Consider the following 26,900-nt stretch of genomic DNA (forward strand, 5'->3'; position numbering starts at 1 on the left):
AGGGCTCTGTATTGCCTTGCCCTGCTTTTCAGATTGAGTGGGTGTTAACCAAACATGTCAAGACATTACGCCTCGGTCAGCTTCCAACAGATGTGATAATATATACTTAAAACTTACCTGTTAATCAGGCCCACTACACTAAAATTAATGCTCAGCAAATCATGTATGCCCATTGATCTTGAGAACAAAATAGTCACTAGTAGTAGCTTTTGTACTGCAAAAGGACAAAACTGCTGCAATATGATAGAGCAGTCTTCTGGCCTAAGCATCTCCTAGGACAGAATACTGGGGACACACATCTTCCAGGCAGGATAATGGATGCATTAGAGGTTCAAATTCACCTATCTTTAGGTAGCTTAGAGAAGTATGTAAAAGCACAACAACTTAATTCTTCCTCTTTAGTCAAAAAGAAGAATAGAAGCTTCAGAGATTAGTTCCAATCTTGCAGACTAAATCACATCCTTGGACACCTCCATCTCTTGAACGATTCTGCAGAGAAATGACATCAAGCTCCTCAAGAAAGCATTAAAGCTGGGGGATGAATCCAGGACTCAAGAGCCCAAATATAAGAAGTCTGTGGCAGAAAGCAGAACTGGACAAGGTTATCACAGTGTATCATTCAGTCCCTTAGCCACGAGGCCTTTTTCTCCCTCAGTGATTCAGCAAGATCAAGTAGTAATATAGAAGCATAAGCCATTATGTTTAATACAAAAATTATAAAGGACGAAAAAAAAAAAAAAAGAAAGTAAAGAACACTTGGCACACACAGTGTTAGGGCTAGCCCTATTTCTCTTAGCTGTCAACAGAATGCCCAGTGTTTATCTGAAAAGTTTCCCCCTTAGGAAGCCATATCAAATGAGCAGGAAATGACTATTTCTCCCCGAGATTTGTACAGAGAGTTCACTGCAATTTGCCAAACTACCTCCCAAAGACAAACACAATGCAAATCTGCATGCCTAGTCTTTGACCAAACCCAGAACAGATCCAACTTGCTTCCCCTTAGTTCATATTTCAGATGAACTAACCAAGGCTAAATTTTTAGTGGGATGGGGTTACATCATGGACTACAATTTCCCAGTAAGCTTTTTCCTTCATCTCCACCTGCTGCCTCTACAATGCTGGTGTTAAGGGTGGTGTGGGATGACTCATTTGTACATTCCTTTCTGCAAGACAGGCATTCTTTCATTTCTCCCTGGTCCCACAGAGTTTGGGTCATAAATTAAACTGATGTATGCATTACTAATTATCAAGTCCACAAACTTACATGCACATAGAAGTCAGAAGTACAAGCTAGGTCCTTCATCTAGAACAAAAAAAAGAACTGTCAGTTTGGCAGAATACAGCAGCAAGTTTCTTTATGCAGTCCATGTGTCCCAGCCTCTACCCCAGCCCTGTAAACACATCACTACTGCATTAAGCCAAAATCTGCCAGACCCAGCCTGTCAGGCCTATGTGAGTACATCCACGCCTACTTGCAATGTTACAAAACTACCTTAGAGAATTGCTTTATTAACTTCAAGACAGATGTAAACCACCTCTGCAGTCTTTGAATTGCGACCAAGACTGGAACATTATTTGGGTGTCCTAATAGCCATATCAGATCAGTGTTAAGCTTAACTAATCTCTTCATCCACCCACAGCCTTGCCTGTAGATCTGAACTGGATTTTTCTGTGGCAAAACACACTGCCACAACACAAAAAGAAAAAAATAAAAATATTATAATCTTGAGGGAGACAGAACAAATGGATCACTGATGAATTTTTAAACCTGAACTCTAAGAAAGCCACTTCTTAAATAAATTATGCCTTTTTCTAGGGCATACAAACTGATTGACAACAAATCTAATCACTCATCTCATAAGGAATGTGCTTGCCAATGTCTCCCACTATTAAGCACCAAGGGAGGTTTGCCTGGCACCAAGACAGAAGAACAGCTTCAGTCCAAACAGCTCCCCAAGAGATTATCCCTGTTAAATCACATTTAACTGCTTCCTCTGCATCTCACCCCTTTCTCTCCCAGCCCCACACCAAAGCCAGGGTTTAAACCAAGCATCACAGGAAACGTGTGAACAGCCCTGAACAGAAGCCTGGATCTCAATGTTATGGAACCCCAGAGAGCAAAAATGTGACAGCAGGAAAGAAACAGTGCGGGAGGTCTCTGGATGACTACAAGTTCACTTGAACACCAAAAGACACAAACAAGCCAACAAAGCCAGAGGCCACTCCATCTGCTGTAAATCTTCCAAATGGAAGAGATCCCAGCAAAAAGACAATTTTCCCAAGTGCAATCCAGTTACTGTGCTATTTCAGCAACTCAAGAGAGTTCATAAATAGCCATTTCCCCACAGTACTCCGTTTACTTCACACATTCTCTGTTTATTTCATAAAATTGAGCTTACAACCACTACTTGCACATGGACAGACCTCACATACACTGTAAAACAGCAGGTAGACTTTCTAGGCCAGCTTTAAACTAGCAATATGCCTTAAAAAGAGAAGACAAAAGAAGAAAGATGAAAGAGAGCACTTGGTTATTAGGAAAAATGCTGAGTAAGAACACTTCATCATCTCTACTTGGCATGCTCATGGTGACTGCTAGGACAAACTGTTCAGCTCTTGCATCCACAGCTGTGGAAGGATGTGGATAAACTGCAGTGGGCTCAGAACACTGAGCAGCTGTAAGAGGAGGGTCAGAAAGGTGTCTCATCCATCCATGTGATCCAAGCTTTTCACATCAAAAAGGTCAATGAGCAATTTGATTACAGTTCAAGTGCCTAAAGGTATAATGAAAGTCAATAGAGAGCCCTTCAGTCTCACAGCTAAAGGTTTAACTAGTTCCAGTGTCAGGGAGCTGAGTGCTGACAAGACACACACATTTTGTTTTAATTTTCGGACAGCAAGTCTAAGTGGCACAAGTAAGAAAAACTTAAATGCTAAAGTTTTCATCACCATGTAACAGGTTGGGCCTATTTATTTTTAAGAAACATGTTTATTTATTAGAAATCTGATAGTGTAGAGGTGCTCATGAGCATGCTCACAAAGTGACTGAAAGAAAAGGGGGAAAAAAGAAGAGATGAGGCACTGTCACCTAGAGAATTCAAGGGAAACCACCAGGTCCATTCAATGCACAGAATACTAAGCATCCACAGTCTGACAATTTTGCAAGGACTGTTATTACTGGGTGATGAGCATTTATCTCAGAAAAGCAATTTAAGTTAAGGTGGAAGTGACTTGCTTGGAATTAAATATCTCACTAGAAAAGTAAAAGAGCTCTCAATTTCTTATTCCAACATTTGGCTTGTTTCATTTTACATCAGTTCTGGCTAATATTCCCCAGGCTTGCTGGAAATATGCATCTTTGTATGATCACTCCTATTGGCACTGTATATACAGTCAGCACTTCTGGATTAAAGCATTTGAATTGTAAAATACAATCACATTTACCAATCACACGATTATTTACATAGGACCTTATTATTATTTCTGGTGTGTGTTTGTTGGCACTTCACAATGGAATTCAAATATGATAAAGGTTAAGACAAGATGCAGCCCTAGAGCCAATAATCCAAGTCACTTTCAAACAGGTTCTCAGAGGGCTTTTCAGGGAGCCTTTTCTCAATCAAATTAACAGAGATAACAACAAGGATGATACAGGATGAAATTAAGGACTTGCTGTTAGTGAGCATCAGGCAGAAAACAAGATTCATTTTTTTAATAGTATGCTTCCCTACAGTTGGTAAGACAAGCTGCAAGGCTGCTGTATCAACTCAGGGATAGGACAGCTGCGTTTCACTCCCACTCCTTGTTGTGTTTTGCCAGGAAAGGGAATCTCTGATTTTTCCAGAGGAGCCCTGCCAAGCTGAGGCTGCAAACAGGATACAGTGTGTTAGTAAACTTCTAGCCAGCTTGCTCAGACCCGAGCCAGAACTCTTCAAAGTACCTAAATTCCCTACCAAGGGAATTCCCTACCAGGCTGGCAGCAGTGACTACCTTGCTTTCATGCAAACCACCTCCTGTGTTAGGCTCTGTGTTAGTTAACATTACACAGGATATCATATTTATCTCTTCTGGCAGAATATACAGCATCCAGGTACCCAGCCTTGCCTTCTTTCCTTTATATAAGAGGAACTGATTCCATTAACACACACCTCCATTACTAAAATTTTGGCAGAAATAAACTGGTTCTTCCAGTGAAGCTTTCCAAAGTGCATTAGAAGAACAAAGTTCTTTGTAATGTATTTGCAGTCCTCGTATCATCTATACACACAGCTGTCTTTCTCAGAGTTCAAATGAAGTTGTTTTGTTTTTCTTCCAGCTCTTCACAAAGAATAAACAGTCAGTCATCCCACGCACCTTTTTTTGAACAGTTGGACAGACTCAATCAGAACAAATTCAGAAGCATGAGGCCCACACCAGTGATGAACAACCTGCCATAAACGCTGCTCCTGCCTCCAGGACAGCCTGAGCACAGCACTGGAAATGTCCTCAGCAGCACAAAAATACCTCCAAAAGGCACTGCAGGACAGAAGTCAGGTTTGCTGGACTAGCAGATCATTCATAATGATTTTCTTAACAAATCAAGACATCCAAGAACAGTCTGACAGAAATCAGTAATACTCCATAGCTCAACTTGTTAAACCAGGCAGTACAATAGTTATCAACAGATAAAGTATAGAGACTAAGTTTGGCAGAGAGAAGGTGCAAAAGCAATGCTAGGAGCCAGAAGCAGACTGTGAAAAGATGAGCAGAGGAGAAAAGCACTACAAAATGCATGAGTCTATCTAGGGAGGGAAAAAAACCCAAAAACCAACAACAAAACAGAAGCGTGGCAGGGAAAAGGGAGAGGAGAGAACAGGGAAAAATGAGAACAGCAAGAATCCATACATGCAAATAGCAAGTATCATGTGAAAGGCAAGTCACTGGCTTTCATGTGAAAAAAGAAAAAAGTAGTAGTAAAAGGGGATGAGGGGGCAGGCATGAGAGAAATATTTCAGTCTTTAGTTTTATCACATTAACAGTACTTTAGTTCACCATATATATCTTTTGACAAATAGTAGCTCTTTTCACAGATGGCAGTATATTAAGATTTTTTTAAGGCTTTCCAAACAATGCAATGTCATTCTTTGGCTTTTTATGTGGTTTGCCTGGACTCTGTATTTGTGGCTAGGCTCTCATTAGATGTGTATCTTGCTCTGTTACTTACTGACAGGGAAGATATTATAATACAAGAAACCTGACCAGAAGCCCAGCATTCAATTTTACACAACACTCACAAGTAACATTATATATAATGCTTTGCTTGTGACTTACTGATACTTCTACATACATTCAGGATGTACCAGCTGGGTGTCAACTGTTCCATACCAGCCTGTGCATTTAGCACAATTCATTTAGGAAAGGACAGAAAGAGTAATTTTGAAATTGGCTCAGAGAGCACAATTCCAGATGTATCACAACCCATCTCCCACACTAAAAGCTCTCCTGTCAGCCACACCATTTTCAGGCTCCCAGCAGGCTGTCTGACTGCATCTTCACACATAAGCTCAGGATGGAAAGAACACTGCCCTAAAGCCACAAATACCAGGGAAGTGCAAGAACAACACGAAGATAGAGCCAAATTAATAAATCTTGTTTAGAAGGGATGACAGTTAGCAAGTCAGGGAGAGCAAATGTAACAATTTGGGTGGAAGACAAAGATATCCATCCTAAACAGCAAATTCTCTTTAACACCAATGAACACTTCACATACCACAGGTGGAAATGCAGTCTGCTTCTACACTTAATTCAATTATCCATGTCAACAGTGACCAAACACACCACTATTTAAAGCTTCCCACTATTTATTAGTTCACACACAGAGAAATTGTATCTTCTGAATAAGAAATCATCATCAACTCTGATTACAGAAAAAAAAATTCAATTCTTTTTTTCTCTCAAGAAATTTAAATGCACCACAGCTCCATTTAGAAAATTAAAGGAAACTTAAGGATAACTGTATAATTCACTTAACAAAAGCAACCCAACATATTATAACAGGCTCTTTGAATACATCTAAAGTGTGTTTGGAAGCCCAGAAAATATACTGGATAATGGGTTCTGTATACCCTCAGCAGTAGATGTTACAGCTATTCTTAATCCTAGCTTTGTAAACCCTGTAGACATAATCCATTGTGCTTTTGGATCCCTAATATTTTGCAAAGCACTGCAGTTTGCTGCGTTATAAACATGCCCTGCCAGCTCACTGGTAGAAAGATTTCTGCTGACTTCACATATCATTTTCAGTTGTACTCATCAGGGATTAATAATTTTCCCTGATAAGGATATAAGCTGCAAGTACCAAGTAGAAAAAGTTATGCATGTGTCTGGAAAAGGCTGGCAACATTTTGATGGGTGACATTTGACTATACTCACAGACCATACTCGTTAAGCCATTAAATATAAATTGTACTAGGGTACTTCATTGAAAAGTGAAAGGCACATGCAGTTACCCAGAGGTAACTGCATACTATATAGCATAGCTTAGAGCATTGAATCACATTCTGGAATAATCAATTTCTTATTTACTATTCCCTAGTTATAGGTATACTCAGCTTTTTTTTTTGGAAGAGGAAACAGGACATGTGGCAGCTGTTGTATCATACTTATTTATCAATGACCACATATATTCCAACACCAGTAACAGATACTTTCTTCTCAACTAATTAATCTCAAAAATCTCAAACTTTTTGACAAGTCCTTCTCCAACCCAGATACCTGCTGCTTTTTAGATGAGACATCTAAACTGGGAGGTCTCTACTTTCTCTGACCCATTGTGAGCAGCTGTGATTCTACCAGTGGCACAACTTCAGAAGGTAGCTGGGGAAGGGATGAGACAAGGCTACACAACTGGGCAATACACCTCTTCATACAGTACTTGTGTCCAGCCCCACTGCCTTCATCCATTCTGCCAGGCATTAACAGTACAGAAAAGAAGTCATATTCACAATTAATTTCATCTGCAAGACAAGGTCAGGTTGTCCCACACTAATGATGTTTTGAAAATCCCCAAAGCAAAGCTGGCAGAAAAAGCCACATAAATATGTACAGCAATCAAGCACTGATGAGGCACTTCACTATATCCTTTGTTAAGTTCAGATAGGACATTTAAATGTCAAGTATCAGACAATTTTACTGCTTTTAAAAGACAATTGATCGAATTGTTTTCTCATCATAAACACACCTTACAACAGTCACTTGTCCAATGAAGTGAGATCATCAGATAAGGCTCTGTATTCTCTGCAAGCTTTCATGAAGAAATTTCTCCTTTTTCATATAGTTGCACATACACCACAAGAAATTAGACCGTTTTTCAATGATGAGATGTACTCATGTAATGAGAAGAACCCAAGAAACCATAAAGGGAGACACTAACTTCAGCATTTCTGGCTCAGTCCTCTACCAGTAAGGTCACATCTCATCACACTGCCAATTCTGAAACACTGACATCTTTTGCAATGAAGGTGATTTTCTATCACAGGCCATTTGCATTCCAATAAAAGGTTTCTATCTTTATACTCAGCAGGAAGTAAGAATACAAATCCATATAATTAGCTTAATGGAGTTTTACACAGTTAAAAAAAACCCAAAACTTTAGAACAAATCACTGGGTTGACCTGCTTCAAGAGTATTACCTTCACACCTGCTGCAACACCATAATAGAAGAAATCATTAGTGAAATCCCCTGCCTATAGCATTAAGCAGCATTTTAAGTTTCAGCAGTGAAGAAAGTTCAAATGGTCAGTAGCAAATACCTTTTGTTAACCACTTATATCTTGCTACTACGATCAAAGATTCATAAGAGAACTAATTCACTGTCCAGATCAGATGGAGAGATTTGAAGAACTTTACCACCCATCACTATACTACAACACAAGCACGGGTTTATTATTGTCTCTTTTGGAGCTATGATCTTGATGACAGACAAACAAACTTCTTTCTAAAAGCTGATAAATCAAGTAAAGGCTAAATTCAGCTAGACTGTTCTGCAGTGTCTATTAACTATCCAGTCTACAGCATTCAAGTTAGTGCAGTACCACATACAGACACAAACAAAGCTGTTCCATATGAAGAGGAAGGCACTGATAATATGCTACCCATTCATGCAACAGCCCTTTTTTGAAAGTGTCTGTATATGCTTCAATACACAAAATAGCTATATTCAGAGTGGATAATTCCCCATGCACAGCACTGATGAAGTGTGCTGCTCAAAACAAAGACACCATAGACTGCCAGGAGCTGGCCAGACTCAGCTAAGCACTCCACAGGGCAATGGTGAAAAATTGGCATGTGTTGACATCAGTTACATGTGAGAATGCTGGTGGCTAAGAGACAGCCTAAGCAGGAACTGTAGTCTGCTTTTCTAAAAGCCTGGCAGCAGTACTTTAGAGGGGGCAGTCCCCAGTACAACAAGAAAATAACAAGTGACAATTCAGTAAAGCATGTTCACTACCCATTCATGCATGCATGCAATCTTGGGCCAAACAGAGGATGTGCTGAAAGATTTTCTCCAGAGGAAAAGTGTTTAATAATTAATATCTACTGAGTTAATTGATTCCCCGTATGCTCTGCTGTTTCCTAAGACTGCAGCCCACCCAATATTCCTGAAAGGTGTCAGTTGTGGTGACTACCCAGGAAGCTCATCAGGGCTTTACAGTCAATTAAAAAAAAAAAAAGCTTTTTCCATCAGATTCAATGTGTTCCATCTACGCAGAAGTCAAAAAAAGTGCATTTAAAATCTCCAACCATAATCACTTTAAAACTAACAACAACAACAAAAATAGACAAAAAACCTCACCTGAGACACAAGATGCCATTGATTCATTCTACAGATGAAGCCACTGGGTGATCTACTGGTCCATTATCTGCAGTAACCCTGGCATTTCTTTCACACACTTGCACTCTTTACACCAACCCAGCAGCTGGTACCACTACTACTGAACTGATTTTTACATACACCATGTCCTCTGCTCCTCCTCCCTCTCTTCAGTACAGGAGAGGTATTTTTGGATTGTGACTACACCTGGCACAAGTCTGCACAGTGACATCATTTTTCTAATGTTATCAATCTCATTGAGGGACTTTATTCAACACACATCAATGTCAGCTGGCAGGCCCACACCTCTGCTTGTTCCTGGTATAGTAATCATCCTTTGTCAGCCTTTCTGTATATGCTCAGACCATAGTAGCAGAGGAGGAAGAGCAGCCCTACAACCATTCTCTTGTAAAGGTTGCTAGCACAGTTTGTGCATTCTCACCTTGAAGACAAATCACTCACCACAATATTCTTCCTCCACTGTGATACCACCTCTCCCAAGCCCCCTGCATGCACCTACATAGTATACACAGCCCAGCCATCTCTGTCAGATTAAGGGAGGACAATACCCTTTACATCAGGCTGTCTAAAAGATTCAGAGGCCTTTGATGTTTATTTCATTCAGATCTCTAATTTCAGCATTCCTTCACCTCCACATTACCCACTCAGTCTAATTCAGAGACTTGAAGGGCAACAACTGTAATTACCACACCCAGTGGTCAACTCAGACTACAGCAGCTGCATCTGTGACAGAAAGATAGCTGCCCCTGATCCCTTTCAGACATACTCTAAAGTCCACATCTATAGCAGAAAAACACTGTCCCAGATAAATTAAAACACTCTGTTCCAAGGTTTTACTACCATATCAGTACAACACACTGGCTGCTGCAAGCTGAACATGCCCATGGACCTGTTTTACTATTGTGTAGACAGAAAGTGCTCTCACATCAGAAAGGTCTTAAATGCAGCCATAACCCCATCCTTAAGACCTCAAGAAAATAAAACTGAAAACAGCTTAGCTGCAGAACTTCAACAAGCCAATTCTGCTCAAGGAAATTGTTAAAGCAGAGCACACATTTTTAATACATTTAAAACATTTTTAATACACATAGGTGCGATTGTAACGTGTTCAAAACTAGATTCCTACAGGCCAAGTTGTCACCAGGTCATGCTGGTAAGAAACAGAAAGTCCTCTAGAGAGGCTTAGAAATCACATTCCTGTATCAGAAACCTTGCTTATAATCATTTATTTACAAGTACTTGATAACTCAAAAAAAAAAAAAATAAAAATTAAAGCTACCCTCATTCAGAATAACACTTGCCATGAAGCAAGCTGCAAATAACAGTCAACAGAATCTACACTACCTGTCTAGCAAACATATTTTCATTTTATACTGGGCATGTGACAAATAAGACTTTTGAAGTGGTCAGTGCAAAACATTAAAACACAATGAAGTGGTTAGGAATGCAGCAAATAAAAAAGGTGGGAAGATTTCTCCTGTCTGGGAGAGTTGTTTCTGAAAGATTTGCAATGTGCCACATGGAACTAGGTGGTACAGCACTTCATCTGTCTGAGAGATGGCAAATCTCTAAAAGCTATGAACTGCTCCTCTTTAATTCAGAGTATCTGCCCTCTCCAATGATCAAATCCTTTGACATTTCATGTAGGAGGAGGTATTTCTCTTTCAGAGGTTCGTAAAAAACATATGACAACAAAAAAGATAAATGTTCCATTTCCAGCCACTCTGATACAGCATAAGCCTACACAGAGGATTTGAAGCAGCAGTACCCACAACATCACATAAGTAGAACCTCAGTAAACCCCTTGTGTACAGACTGAGCTGTTCCTAGAGACACCCATTTGCTCTTCAAGGATTCAGGCTTGAGGGGATCTTTTCCACACAATTCCTTTTGTTTTGGTTCACTACCCTGCATGCAGACATGAAAAAGACTTCATAACACATTTGTTGTCCACCTGGAAGACATTAATGATTCATTTCCAAGCAAATCAAATATAGATAGCTCTTAGGCTTTCCTCTGTTTCTGCATTGCTTGCCTTGAAGAAAAAAAAAACAATGATGTAAAATCCAGACAAAGATATTTAAAAATTGCAATATTTTTCTGCATCAGCACAATAGCTGGGGAGTCAAAAACTTTAAGCAAGAAACATGGATTAGGAGGTACAATATTAAGTACACAAAGTGCATGTCAGATCAAATCTTGTCTTCTGTCATACATGGTGACCATTATATAGTGAATTAGTTTGTAAAGATCATTTTCACTGGATTTTATAAAACTCAGAGCAGGTGAAAAAATGGGAAGATGTGATTTGTACTTCCAGCCTCAGCCCTAGGAGCAGACACCAAGGAGCAAGTGAGGACTCACACGAGGTCCATGCCAAAGGAGGCTGTGCATGCAGAGACATCCACCATGACTCCCACCCAGTCCTTTGAAAGATGTCACATTTGTTCTTTCATATCTGCAGTGCAGCTCTGGGAATGGCTTAACCTACCTGAAAAGGCAACCAGCAACATAAGCAACACACACACACTTCACTAAGAGCCAGCTCAGACAGCTCTGGCTCTTAAGGTATTTCAGAGGAGGTTGAGCAGGCCCTGAGAAGCTGTAACATCTCAAGTGCCATAACATGAAAGAATTTGACAAAGGGAGAGGGAAATACCAATTAGGGATTGGTGAAAAGGGAAAAAGCCACAGTTACTTTTTAATTTATCCATAAATCCACATTTTGTGCAGTCAGGGGAACCAAGCCATTTGATTTAGATTTGTGTCTCTGCTCTTGAAGAAGAAAATACTGTTGAGGTTTTTCAAGACAGAGTTAAAAGAACTTCCTGCAAAGATGTCCCCAGACAAAGAGTGCTAGAGACTTCTTACAAGATATATATATAAACCAAAAATTCTCAAAGTTTCTGACTCCAACTTTTGCTTTTACAGCACAGGTTGTCAGATGAGTTCTTGATGTCTTTTGTAGTTGTACATTACCTGGAGGCTGACTGTAGGAAAGACACAGTTATAGCTTCTCAGAGCAACTCCTAATGCAAATACTCTATCCTGACAGAAAAACAATGCTCTTCTGAAATAAAACTGAACCACTCGTAATGCAGTGCAATTACTCTGGAATGAAGTCACTTTTAATAATAATAAAACCCATGCAAGAACAACTGTAATGGATCAATTTTACACTGGAATAGTCTACACAGACCAGAACAGCTTTTCTGTCCCAAATTCACAGGGTATTTTCTTTAGGATAAGAACTTGCAATATGAATTCAGGAGAATATGCAGAAAACCTTTGACCGTTTGATATTTAAAACACAGAAAATACTAAGTACAAAGAAAAAAAATCAGTCAAGAAGCAGCATTAGGGAGGGTACTAATGCTGCTTCCTGAAATTTGATTGAATTGAAATTTGCCTCCTGATGGAGCAATCCACAACAATAAATGACAAAAGTGTTTTTCCTATTCAGTTACCATTCCAGATCTCTGAGGTGTCCTGGAAACAGTGGGAGGTAATAATTTTAGCAAGAAAACCAGCTGGATGACCAGGGAATGCAAAGTACCAAATGGCTGGACTGTTTTAATAAGGAAAGGTCAGATGAACATGCACATATACAATGCAAAAGAAGACAGGGAAATAAAACTGCCTGATTGATCTGATTTAACACTGTTGGAAAACAATTCACAGCTAGGGATTTACTAATAACATTCTCCCAAGACAGGCTTCACACAACTACAGCTTTATTTTGTATCTCTGGTAACACCTTTAAAAAGAAAGCCAAACCAAACTTTGATCACATAGAGAGCATCCACTCCCAGTACTGGTCTGTGCAGTCACAGCCAACACCCTCAGTGTTTTTCCCTTTGCTATCTAAAAAAAGAGGGACAGTTTGCTTCTGTAACATACCTTCAGTATCAGAAACTCAACCTCATTACAGCTTTTCCAGTAATCAGAATTACCCTAGCATTTTCTCAGAAAATACGTTGAGTCTTGCACAGGTAGGATGTTGTACTGCAAGAGATAAAGAGAAAACCTGTAGAATTGAGCTCAGGGGTTTACAATTGGTAACTGCTAATCTTTTTCACTGAGAGAGGTAGAAAGGAAAGAACATGTGGAAAGAAAGGAATAAAGGAATGAAAGCTAAAGCTTGCAAGTCTTTTAAAATTATCGGTACTGAGTAAGAATCACAAAAGCCATGCATACAAAGAGACTTGTAGGTTTGGTTAAGCCAAAATCCACACTGATCAGGAAAAGACACCAGGATACTGGCAGAAGTCCCAGCATGAATGATTTCCAGTTTAGGATCCAGTCACCATGTGTGACATTTGAAGTCCTTATAGCTGACCAGAGGTTAGCAGAAGACTCCAGCATAAGAAGCTCGGTCTCAGGCCTAAAAACTAATTGAGGGAAAAGAAGTATCAGCTCAGAGACTGGCAAAAATTAAGATATAGATGTGCACTCTAAGAGCACCTGGAAAACTGTTGCAGACAGTAATAATCTAATTAGACAGTAAGTCATATATAAACTTTTGATGAATTTATGATCTCTGCTACTGTATGAAAGAACCTGAGAATGTTTTGGCATTTAAGAAAACCAAGAAAGGAATTTCAGAAGTTCCATGTGAGTCACAGGCTCTAACATTCCCCTTCTAAAGGAAGCAAATGATCGTGCTGTCCTTCCACTGCAAGCCACGATACATTTTAATGAATAAACACCACAAATAGAAAAAGGGGGGAAAAAAAAAAATCCCTTCTGCTTCAGCACAGCTAAAGATAAAATGAGCTACCTTGATTCACTGAAATGGAATCAGCTCTAAGCCCTGCAACAACGATTTGTCTACTTTGTTAATTATTTTGCTATTTATCTAATTCATTATGAACATCTAAATAATAAGCTCTTTCAGCATAAACTGAGATTAGAGACACTGAAGACACCTATTTAGACTATCTAACTTTCTGCTCACTCTGAATCTGTCCCCTGCAGCCTCATCCCCTTGAGACTACTCTGTCATTCCACAGCTCAATACAGCTCAGCTTTAGGAAAGCTTTCCCTAACATCAGTTCTTTGTGGGAACTTTTGGGGTGGTTACCTCTGATTTTCCAATTTTATTTCAGGAAAAGAGGTCACCTTCCAGCGTCAACAAGGACAACATCATGCAAGGGAGAGAATATGTGAACTGCTGTATTATTAATCCACGTTTCTTTTTCTCAACTGTTGATTTAAAATTCAATATTTTGCATACAGCTGCAACAACTGCTCCTCTGAAAAACAGGGTTTCTATAAATACATAGCAGAGTGCTCACTTGGGAAACAAGTGCAACACACCTCTGAGAAGGCAGGAGGGATTGCAGCTGCACCTCCCACGTGCCCTCCATTATATCCACCATCCACTCCCTTTCAAAAAGGCAAGGAAGGCACTTCAGATTGCCTTTAGAAAAAGACAACGTTCATTTCACCTTTCTGTGCTTTCATTTCAGCATGACATTTACATAGCTCAGAAGATAACTACACCTCTTCTGGCACTTTTGACATATGATTAAGTATCCCTCAAATTGGGGTACTTTCACCTTTCTTGGAGATGGTAATTGAAGCCAGCACATACACTGGCCTGAGAGGTAGTAGCAGTTCAAACATGACTTTCTTCCATTCCTGCAGTGACCTAATCTTCAAGGAGAGTAAAATAGCTGGAGCCTTGGTGAAAAATAAAACCAGGGAAGTGACTGTGAGGCTTTTACTTTGTGAACAAGCCCATGACAAGTTCACTCCAAGTGGCAAAACAGAATTGGAACAAATCGAAACAAAGCCACAGCCACACTTAAGTTCCTACTAAGGGAGTGGTGTTTTCCTCAAATATTTCCAAACAGCAGAGAGAGTGGGTGGGTGTGGGCAGCCAAACCCTTCAGTACAAATGGTTTATTTAAATAACTCCTTTAATTGCCCTTCCTCTCACTGCTGTTTTTACCCGTGAAATTATTTGTGCTCTGAGAAGGGGTGAATATGCAGCACAGCTAACACCAATTTCTCCATTTCTGTAATAAAGGCTTCTTAAGCTAATAATGAATTAAAGCATTAAAAAGCAGTGAAGTGATTTTTCAATTAGCAATAGCATAGGAACTGCCAAATGGTTTCTCTTGACTGTTTACTGAGCACCTGAAATGATTCAGATCATTACTTCCAGCAGGCACCAGTGATGTTAAACTGAAGATTTATGCAGGAGGCAAAACCTGGTATTGTAATATAGCCACAAAAATAAGTGTACAATGTAAGCAAGATTTATATAAACAATACACTTTTCCAAGAAATTACAGTAATTTGGTCGTTAGTGGGCAAAAACACTAAAATCTGGCCAAATATTGTTAGGACAAGTAGGGTGGACTTACAGCACACCAAATGACAATTAAACAAAACCCAGCAATCTTGGTCTGCTAATTTTTGCCTCCTAGCTGCTGCATAGGCACATTATTTAGGGCACCTGTGTTATTGGGAAAATGCTCTTCTGTACACACACAATTCTGTGGACACCTTTGACCTCGCAGTGAAGGACATAAAGTATGTTTAGGCCAGGAGAACCTACTTGACTAATGCCCCAGATGTAGCACTGAGAGGAAAATTACTCTACAGCATAACTATTAAATATTTGTGGTCCATCTAAGTAAAGCACCAAGCCTGGCTCATGCAACCAATGCAGAGTTAAGTATCATGGCAAACAAAGTGCTGGAAGAAAATTTCTCAACTGAATGACACAAACCAGGATAAGTAAACCACCATAGGGAGGGGCACCTTTGAACTACAACTCTATTGTTAATCCACAGATTCTCAGCCTCCTCACAAAACTGGGAAAAAAAATTAAAAATTTAAAAATCACTTTCTATCTTGCTGATGGGCAAATAAGATGGGCTGCATGCTGAATGCTGTGTGTCAACAATAGTGGTGAGGGTTGAGCTCAGCCCTTTCAACCCACTCCTGTACCTCAAGAACCATTCTTACCTTTCAAAAAATTAATTTTCCATTAACTCATGGGATTTACTTTCAGGCTATTTGTTAACACCCACTTTAAAAGATCTTTTAGCAATTTCAAAAAGCCTAACTCAGGACAACACTAGAGCAGCTACCCTGAAATGAAAGGCCCAACCTTAGTGATGCAGAAGAGCTTTCCTAAGACTCATTTAGCTATCACCTACACTGGCACATCTCAGGCACAGCTCTGCTAAATCCATGTCATTGCAACAGCACAAATGAAGGAGCACACTGCTTCTGCTATGGTAAAACAAGCAGAAAAAAAAAAAATCCAACTGGAAGCTTTCAGAATTTTTTCATGAGTGTTATACTGCTCTCCCCTACCTCTGAAACGGTTCAGGAACTCACACAAACATATTCAAAAACCACACAAACATATTCAAAAACACGTATTTGAAAAGACAGAAGCATACTACAGAGTTTGTCCTGGAGGCACAAAACAGAACTGGGTCAGAAAATTGGGTAAGGTTTGACTTGCTCAGGCCAACACAATCAGACAAAAAATGAAATTTTGATTGGATTATGGCCATGCTGGCTCCAAGCAGTTATCTCCTACACTGACTTCAGTACAAAGTGTCTTGGACCATGACACTATTGTGTTCTGCATTTTGAAGAGGATGTGCTTGGTTATATCCCTATGCCTTTGCACATGGATGGCACATCCCTTCTTCATTTACCAGTGAAGAGGAAAACACTTCCATATCCTCAGCCCAAAAATCAGCTGGTACTTGACAACAGAAGCAAAAGCACAGCATACAAATGCCATCTTAGAGCAGGTTCTTTCACCTTCCCTCTTGCCACACCAAAATGCACCTATGTTGGTGCTGTTGTTTGTATCACACCCTACAGTGAACAAAATGGAGCCCCGAGCTTCCTGCTTCTCACCATTTAAATCGATCAATTTTGAATACCACAGGTATCTGAATATAAGATGACTTCCAGAATGGTTAACCCTACACTGTTTTACCTTTCCCAAAATTTACACTCCTTCCCTGCTGCTGGAAACAGTCCCAGGGACAGAAATTTTCAAGTACACTGTTTCTCTGTGATGGACTTTCTAGTCTCTCCTTTGCTGATTTTTTTTTTGTTTGTTTTTCTCACTCATATGAGGAAAGCAGGCAAGATTTATTCCCCCAAAACTGTTTAATCAAAACAGCTGAATGCAGCCAAAAATAGAAAGCAGTGGGAGTGTATCAAAAGTGGAGAAATATGGAGGTGAAAGCACAAGGGTGGGACCCTGCTGGGAGCCAGTGTAAGAGCTATTAACACCATGCAGTGAAAACCATGTTTAGACAAACCCTGAGCATCCACATCTGGATGGTATTGACAGGAGTGACCTAGCTGGGAAGTAGGGACAGCAGCAACTCTCCTATACTGCAGGAGATGTTCCAAGTACACAAAGACCCCATTTCCATTCTTATTGTATAACTTAAAATAATTCAACCACCTTCAAGTAAAATTTGACAGTTCACCATCATCATCACCACCTCTATGTCCTGAGAAGTTCCAAACCAGGATTCATCTTAAAGGCTGCTTATTTTATAGAAGAAACTGAGGCACAGACTGTCAACAGAACATCCCCCAGTGTTTCATTGCCTCCAGTTATGCTGAGTTTATGTGACATGTTAGATGCCATATAAGCAAGTTTCAAGTGCATCAGTGTTTGACACACTGAGTCCTGGCTGTCCTATCATCCAAAGTGGAGAATCCAGTTCTTTAGCTTTTCAGGCCACTGAAGAGTTAGGCTCATAAAGTTTATTCTTTATGTGCAGCAAATTTTGTGAAATGTCCCACAAATGAAAGGTTGCCTCTGGAACTCATTTATCAGGAATCTGAGCAATGCTGTACACAGATGTTGCTTATCACTTGAGGCTCCTGCTAAAATCCAACATGTTGTTGGGCTGAAATATGAAGGATTAACTCCACAGGACTTGGAACTGCAGAACTCCCATGAACAGTGACAGCAATTCCCAATTATGGCAATAAGAATATATCAGCATTTGACAGGAAAATGACCAAAGCAAAAAATTCTACTTTCCTCTGAAGTTTACTGGCATGAAGTGCCTGGCTAGGGAAAAAAAAAACCTCACACTTTTCTTTTTTTCCTTTCATTTAGCTACAGTTCAGATATTTTTCTAAACTTCTCCCCATGCCAAAAGCACTTGCTAGACAATTTTCTTCTCAACATCAGCTACCAGTTTTGCAGCACAGCAGTTCTAATCTCCTGTGATACTTTGAAACAGCACTCTCTCTCTGCTGCTTTATTGCCCATCCTACCTTAGCATCTGATGCCCAACATCCATCTCCTTCAGTATGTGCCTGAAGCACTCATCCTCTCATTTAGGAGCAGTGAAAAGCCAGCTCTTCAACCAATACATCAGCATGAGCCCTTTTTTCATCCTCTTTCACAACCACCCTTTACAATCATAAAATACAATTCACAGGAGCTCTGCCTCAGAGTTTTTATTACCAACCCCTTTCAATCAAAGGCACTGGGCCAAAATAAACCATCTCACTTACTGGTCCTGTGACCTACTGCCCAGCACAGCCATTCTTAGCATACCTGGGTCTACTTTGCTCTGTGTTCTAGGGACTGCTCAATTTAAGAGTACAGGGGACAGGATGCTATGGGGGACACCTGACTCCTCCAGTGGCATAATGGGAAGCCTGGGGTACAGAGATATATAGTGACTAACCCAATACCATCCATCTGTAGAGGCAAACAGATATTTTATCTTCTTTACAAGAAGCTTTATGACCTGTAAGTATTCAGGTTATCTGTATAGTCTCAGTTTCAATTCCACAAAGCCTGATCTCGATTTTTGCTGAAAGTTGTTTGGGCTTTTAATAGCAGCTTCCATCCCCTTAAAAGTATCAACACAATCTCTCAGATTCTTTAATACAGGCTAACAACAAAGTAAGGCAAAAAGCAAGCAACAAAGGAGACAACAATCCAGCTTAGAGAAGTTCTTACCTTTTAGTTGGCAAGTAAGTGAAAACTCTGCATCTACAAAGGGCAAGTGTTTCACAAACACTCCCTGTCCCTCATTTCTTATTCCTACACACTGAGAAGCTTTTTCCATCAGAATAAAGCCCAACAGTTCAATCTCAAAACTAATATGAACTTTTCATGTATTTTCTCCTGTTCCAGATCATCCATGATTTTTAAAAAATCTTTTTCTAAGGAAAATAAAGTTCTCTTCTGGTTGCTAAACTGAAGCCAGTTCTGTGTACATCTATAGGTCAAATCTCAAACCCAGTATTTTGTTACTTCTTTACAATGACATGAGGAAAGGTCTGGCTGTGTAACAAGTATAAAGCCTAGAGAATTCTCTCAGTGATGTGAGCATGAGTCCTGCTTAGATGAACATTTGGAAAACAGCATCAGTATTTAGATTTGTTGTCTTACAGCAAATTTTGACTTTGTGTTGTACACAGACCAAGGTACCTCTCTTAGGAAGTCTCTTTAGTTCTTTTGGTAGCTCACCAGTTCACTCCTGCCCTTAATTTATAGTGATCCTCCCAGAAAAAAAACTTTCTTCTTTGCATCGTTGGTGCTAATTTCTGTGTAAATTTATCAATAAATGTGGTTCACTATAAGCAATCATTCTTTTTACTACATGGCTTATCATGGCACTGGTCTTGCCATCTGCTGTGCTGGTGAGACTGGCTTGTGCAACAGGATCTGCTGGCAGGCTGCAAGGCAGGCAGCCAAATAGCTGCTGCCCTAACAACATCATCATCTTTCTCTGTTAAAAATACCACATTCTTATCCAAAAAAATTCAGAGCAACTGTTCTCCAACTGAGCCATCCAAATCACTTTGCTACCTTAGCATGAAGATGTATGCCAAGCTTTAAACCAGAATATATTTGCATTTGAAGGATGTCAGGGGCTACACACCGAAACCTACTCCAATATTTGCCTGGGTTGTCAGAAAGCTGAGCAGAGGAGAGAGGTCAGTCTGACACAGTAACAGGCCAGTCCCAGCTACCTGTCTACAGCAAAGACCCATTCTGATCATCAAAAAGGTGGCTTTACAAGTAAGCTCTTTAGGTAGTGGTTGAGTGATACCCATAAAACTCCACTGATTTGATGCAGACAAAATATATCACTAAATAGCCCTAGTTTACAGACTTGATTTTTTTCAAGTTCAAAATTGTTTCTTTCTAGTTTGTAAGACATTTTCAAAAGCACCCAAGTTGTGCTGATAATCCAGTATTTCTCCCACCAGTGTGAGCAGGAAACTCTGGAAAGAACACAATCCTTAACAGAACTCAGTATTATTTCACTTGTAATAAGCAAAGAATCCTTACAATAACAAATAGATTTCCTCTCCTGTGCACAAGTAAGCATGAACAGAGCATCCATGGTCTAAGAAGGTGATAAAAAATAAAGTGTTTTGAAATCATCTCCCACAAGAGCACCTATAGAGACTTGGATACACAAGTCTACAGGTAGCTGGCACCCAGCAGTGTAAGAATGGCTTATGCTTCACTCAGCTTCCCTGTAAACACATCCACAACCACCATTCAAACACTTACTAACCCTCTACATGTTCTTAGCCCTGCAGGGGTCAGATTCCTCAGTATGGTAATGAAAAATAGTACAGTGGACAATAACTTTAACATAGATGCATCAAGGCAATACAGTATGAAAACCATATACCCGGGATGTTTTGTCCTACAGCAACACGAAGCATTTTCCATCAGAACAAGGATAGTCCTTAAGCAGCCGAGTAAGATTTCCAGAAGAAAAAACTATCATATTCTGAATAGAAAATAAAAGCATTTACAAATACTCTTTTGGAAAAGGGCAGTTGAGACTAATCCTGTTGTCTGTTTCTGAGCCTTTTGCAGGACATATTGTAATTTCATGTTAAAGTATATCAGACATCATGGGGGAAGAAGAGGAAGGAAAGGGGTTTATGCATCAAGTGAGCCTTTCAATAACCTCATAAAAATGTGCAAGGCAGACAAAATAATTCAGCATGCATTTAAAATGATCTCTGTCTTTCTACCATGCAATAATTCATCCTTTCCTCAATCTCTTCCCAATCACACAGCCAGGATCCTGGCAACTTTTTCACCATGACTTTTGCTATGAAGACCACTAATTGCCACTAATTGCCACTGAGAAGTTATCCACTTGTCCTAGGGCAGCTCAGGACTCCTCTGAATTACTTGTAACCCTGGTGACTCTACACAGGAGCTCAGAAACAAAAATTTAACTTCTCTCAAGGTTCACATGCAGAAAGTATATTAAGAGAAAAAAGATGCTTCAATTTTTTTGAGCTTTTTTAACTTTTCAAACTTGGGTCAATTTTCTTCTTCTTCTCCTGGACTCACACCATTTCCAAACACCCAGGTTGCCAACAAAACACACTAACCAGCACACACAAAAGCAGATCCCAACCTGGAGAGAAAACAAGGATGCAAGAAAATCCAGACATGCTGTTCAGTCTCTCTAGCCTATGTCTGCAGTAAGCAATCTGAATTTGTGTTTCAAGAGGAAAAAAGTAGAACACCCAGTGGTTTTTTAATTTAGTTTTGAATACACTTGTGAGAAGGGTCTGGGGAAGAAGTCCCATGTTGCAATGGGAAGCTTTTTGCCTTACAGCTAAAGAGAAAGCAATCCAACCATTTAACAAAAAAGAAAAACAGCAGAAAACAAAAATAGCCAAAAGCTCTGAAAATGATCAAGTATTGTGTTATCTTGCACTCTACCTCTTGATTAAGAAAGTGGTTTGGGGTGCTTCAAAGGGTACAGGATTTTATTAAAAAAGCTACTACCTCAGCACTGACAACAAAAGAGCAAAGCCTGCTCTGGGTTCAGTGCTGAAAGGTACCAACCTCAATGGCCTGTCCCCAGAGGATTATCTTTGCAGCCTTCTATTCAATGCTGTTTAACAGAACACAGCACACATTTTAGCTGCTAATTCTTCAGTCAAAACAAGCAGGAGAAGCAAATGGATCATTTCTCTCCAGATCTTGATTTTAAACCTATAATCATTTATTTATACACAGCAGCTTTCACACATTCATCCCCAGCAGCCTCTGAAACACAAAGCTCAGTAACCCAGCATGGTTTGCATGAGCCTGGCTACATAGACTGCAGTAGGGTAGAGTCCATAAAAAAACCCCAAAAAACCCCAAACCAAAAAACCCTTACTCTACAAGGAAGATGAGTATGTTTCAAGGCATGTAGCAAATCTCTCCTAGTGATCACTACACCAATTTTTCAACTGAGCTACAACTGAAAAGCCAATTTAATAAACACCTCTCATTTCAACAGGCAGAACACCACCAGGCACCAAGAGATGTTGCAGCTCAGCAGAAAGATAATGCAGTGATCATTGGGTGGGCATAATAGAGGGATTATTTTACAATTACAGCAACAATGAAAAAGCAATTTATACAGCAACACACTGATGTACTGGCAAGCGCCTGTCTAAAGGGATTAAATAAAAGTCTGACACAGACTATAGGCAGAAGAATGTCTTTAGCAAAAGGTTTATGAACTTCCCTAGACAGCCATATTTCTGTGCAATGTCCCTTAAAGAGAGCATTTTGCATTTAGATCTGTTTTAGGTAACAGAGACACAATGCACAAGTAAGAAATAAAGAGAACTTAGAGAATTCCTATTTATTTATTAGCAAAAACATACATGAAAAGGATAGGTCATTACTTCAGAAGGCTTATTTCAGTAGTCCCCAAAGTATCTTCATTTCTTGGGTTAAAAATGGCCAAGGAACCCTAGAGGTGACACTGATAGTTCTTGGGAAGTTCCTGCTGCAGCACTGGCTTTTCCAGAGTATCTCAGAAGCCCTCAGCAGGGAATACCAAAAAGTGACCATGAGAGGACAGTTAGCCAGAACACTGTCTGGATGGCTCACAACATCCCCTGTTGCTGAAGCAACACCCCAGTAGTCTCTGAAAAATATCCACTGAGCAAAAGCAACTTGCAAGAATAACCTGCAGGTGGATCAGGCAGCCTTCAGAGCAGGGAAAATCCAACAGAGAGAGTAAAAATGTGTTTCTAGAAGTGAAATTTGCGTAGTTCAAAGGGAGGGCAGATGAACATTTTTACAAACCACAGAGCTTTTAGCTTTGGTTGATTTATTAAATGGGTCGTCCTCCTTTTACTATCACTTCAGGCAAGAGCTGAATTATTCAATGAGCTCCAGTTGAATGTGTTGTTTCTCAAATGCTTGGGCCACCTCTGGGGGAGGAAGATAGAAAGCAAGGGGAATGAAAACATGTTTAAAAGTTAAAGAAGTTAACAAAAGTGGGTCCTATCCATTTACGAGAAGTCTCAGAAGCAGGGAGGAAGTGAGCTTTTCTGTAAGCCTTCTGCTGAGGAAAGTTGTTCCATTTAAGCACTGCTCTGAACTGGAGAAGTGCAGCTCAGCTGTAAAGCCAGAGACCTGAAAACAGCCTTTTCTCTCTCCTACTAGCACAAGGGTGATAACCCTTAAGCTGCTCCAACAAAATAGGATACGTGGCTTCAACCTTAGTGATATCAACCATGTGTTTCCATGAGTTTGGAAATAAGGACATGCTTTTCACCTGGAAGTTTGCCATCCTTAACAGAACTTTCAAAAGACTTTTACTGGAGTAAAAAGCTGCTTTCTGGTAGTCCTTTAGAACTTAGAAAACATTTTTGCCAGTCCACACCAAAGTGACTCTACCTGGACAAGAAAAGCAAGAATGAAGGCAGTCTGTAAGCAAGGCAAACACCAAGCTATCAGGCTACTAAAAATTACTTTGCTCTGAATAAGCAGTTTCTGATAGATCACCAGTTCAGGATTCAGCTTCATAGTGGACTGTAGTGGCATTTAATTAATGAAAACACTGGGATGCCAATGTGAACAGTGGCAAATTTTCAGGTTTCACCAGTAGCAGAAGTGGTGGGTCATGAAGTCACAGAGCAGATCTTGCAAAACTCTTCCTGACCTAGAGAAGAAGCAACATTTGGTCTAGAAAAAAACAGGTTGCTAGAGGAAAGCTAGAGGGAATCCTACAATCATTTGTGCCTACTCAGTAATGAGAGATGGTTGGAGGAAAACATAGGAACCAATCAGTATTGTCAAGACAAAACCAAATTAAGGCACACACACAAAAAAATAAAAATCAATAGAATCAGAAATGTGAAGGGCCCAGCAGCAACTCACTGAAGCCTGAAACACGTACCCCTTCACAACACTAAACAAACAAAAAAACCCTATCAATTATTTAGTCCCTTATGATGTATTTTAATATTGCTCCTAAAGAGCAGATCCCTTGCAAACTGGATATATATCTTTCAAAAATAAAACTCCAATTGCCTATGGCTTCTTTACTCCTTAAAGACCACGTAAAAAAAAATAAAATAAAAGGTGCACATAATCTATAAAGATACAACAAGAGCATTTTATCTCAAATTACAGATTTCCACATATCAACTAATACTCAAATATAAAGATTAAAATCAGAGTGCAGCACGGACAGCCAATAAGCACTTTGGACCTTTATAAGGATTTAATATTTTCTTCTTAGCATGAGAGAAATTATACAGCATGATCATTCCAGACTTCTCCCAGTTCTCAACTTAACTGCCACTGAAATGGTCATTTACACAACACAGGTTATGCTCTGAGCCTAGATTTATTTCCCATGAAGAATTCCCATTTCTTTCAAACTTTGTCTCATACCAAAACTCTCCATCCTACCTGTTGCATTGTCTTGGGAACCCGATTTGCTTCTTCCTGCTACATCCTACCTTTTTTTTAATTAAAAAAACAGGCAAGATGCTTTTTCAGAAATACTTTCATTACTCATTCCTGTGTCTTGACCGTATTACAAGTTCTTCCTAGCTTTGTCTTTGGTAGCTATTTATCTTTTGTTCAGATAAAGTCTGTCCATTGCAGCAAATACAGGCTCTCTCACTTCTGCAGAAATAGCTTGATGCAGGAATTCTAAAAATGTGGTTTTAGTTTGTGCATACTCATTGGGATAACCATTAGTGCAGTGTAAGAATTACTCATTATAGTGATTTCAAAAGGATAGGTTAATAGCCTTCACATTAAATAACTTGATTTATAAAGTTTCTGAATCACCTTTGTAAAACAATCTAATCTGCCTTTATTTCTTTTTTTAAACTAAGAACGTAGTCTTTTTGTTGTATTCCAGTAAAGCTGCTTCATTGTAACCACACATATTGCACAATGCCAATTTTCAGGCTCTAGTGTCACTGGGAAGTTCTCACTCCAGTAACTTCCATTCAGTCCTAGCCAAGAGCATTAGAATATGTATTAAGCTGACATGCCTTTACCCAGAGAACAGCACCCTAACCAATCCATTTCAATCAATTAATGAAGTTTATTATAAAGACCCAAAACTCAATATTGAGGACATCTTTGAAGTAAGGTAGGATACCATTACTGGGAAAAAAAAATTCATTAAACACACCACCTTTTCAGGTTAGATTTGCCTTTCTTTTTTTAATTAAGCAGACAAAAATTATGACAGAAATTATGTAATAGTCAGAAAAGAGGCTTATATGAAATAAATAATGCCTTCTGTTTGCAACAAGCTGAGAGCATTTGGCAAGCCTCGTTGTCTCTTCCCCTCTCCCTCTTTTTGTAAGAGCAACACTTATAGTTAATAAATCAAATTTTAGAAAAGATCTCCAGGTGAGCAATGACTCCCTTCTTGGTGTGGCCAATTTCATGACACCACTGAACAGGAAAATTGATAGGATATGGTGCAAATTAGACAGTGAGCAATTCAGACACCTAATGCTGCCTAAGCTTGCACACATTTTTCTTATCTTCACTTTTCAGAACAATGGGTACATAAAGAAGTCCAATACAAGCTTGAGATGCACCTATCAGTAAACTTAATGCAACTTTTATTTTACTGTTTATTTTTATTTAGAACACTAATAGGCAGTTTATAGTCAAATATCTCTCATAGGTTTTCAAAAACCTTGGAGAAAGCTCCCTCAAAAGATGCATTAATGAAAGCAGCACCAGCAGATCATCCTCTTTTGGAAGGAGCTGCTAGTGCATTTTTAGTGATGAAGAGCATAGGGGCAAGAACATGTTCAAGACTAGTAGCCTCTCTGTCAATACCCTCTTTGGAAACCAGTTCCTTCAACAAGTCACATGTGGTCACATTTTCTCCTGACAGTCAGCAGAGGAAGAAGGCTGAGACCCACGAAGGACCTTGACAAGGGAAGTAATTGCTCCGGGGAAAAGGAGCCCCACATCAGCCTGGGAACAGAGGAAGTCACCTCCAAAAGCTCACTGACAGCCAAAGAGGAGCTGACAGGATCTGCTTGCAGGGTTACCTTGTTTACCTGCAGTTTCTACAGCATTCACACTTCTGCCTACTCTCTTTGAAACAACACCTTTCAGGTAACTAATGAACCCAAGCTGCCAGGGGACTGGCTACACATTGTGCTAACAAAGCTGCATACATTAGCCCCCTGATGCATGCATACCATAGAAGGATTCATACATCATCACAGGGAGAGGAAGTTGGGTTGTTTTTAAGTCAGACAGGGAGAGATGGATTCGGGGAAAGCAGGCAGGAGGCCTCGCTGCACAGAAGCACCAAACATTTATTCACAAAGTCCTCTCATGTAATTTTTTAAATAACCCAGAACCAGGTCAGACATCATGTGTACGTGCAAAAACTTCTAACAACTTTGTGGACAATACTTACTTACTATATATGTTTCACCAGCCATCTTTCTTACCACCTGGTGAATTAGCATCTGGAAGCATCTCTGTTGCTGGCAACAGGTCCAAGCTTCAGCCCTGGAGCCATGCATGCTTCCTGGCACATGGCCTTTCATCTAAGCTCACAAAAGGCAGATATTACTTATTTTGCCAGAACATTCAGTCGTGTTTTAACCTGCCCACTGACAGTCCACTTGCTTTTCTACAGAGGAGGGGATAAAACTTAAATCATTTTAAAGACAGAAGAAGAAACTCTTCTATATGTGTCCAGCTAAAGCATTTCAAGCAGAA

The 26,900-nt window shown here is 39.7% G+C and overlaps 1 protein-coding gene across 10 annotated transcripts in view; it reads right to left on the reverse strand.

Annotated features, from left to right (window-relative positions):
* The window catches only part of ARVCF (ARVCF delta catenin family member), a 243,566-nt gene that overhangs the window by 90,450 nt on the left and 126,216 nt on the right, over nucleotides 1-26,900 (reverse strand). For 2 of the 10 annotated variants that reach the window (XM_071763532.1, XM_071763531.1), the window contains one exon: nucleotides 1,265-1,303. The exons of 7 other annotated variants lie outside the window; for them this stretch is intronic. In XM_071763532.1, coding sequence (XP_071619633.1) covers nucleotides 1,265-1,303 — 39 coding nt within the window. Of the gene's footprint in view, nucleotides 1-1,264; nucleotides 1,304-8,833; nucleotides 8,855-26,900 lie in introns of those variants that run through there. One more of the 10 variants, XM_071763533.1, reaches the window with a different exon arrangement.

The sequence above is a fragment of the Heliangelus exortis genome, chromosome 19 (genome assembly GCF_036169615.1).
Source record: "Heliangelus exortis chromosome 19, bHelExo1.hap1, whole genome shotgun sequence".
In the NCBI taxonomy this organism is placed as follows: domain Eukaryota; kingdom Metazoa; phylum Chordata; class Aves; order Apodiformes; family Trochilidae; genus Heliangelus; species Heliangelus exortis.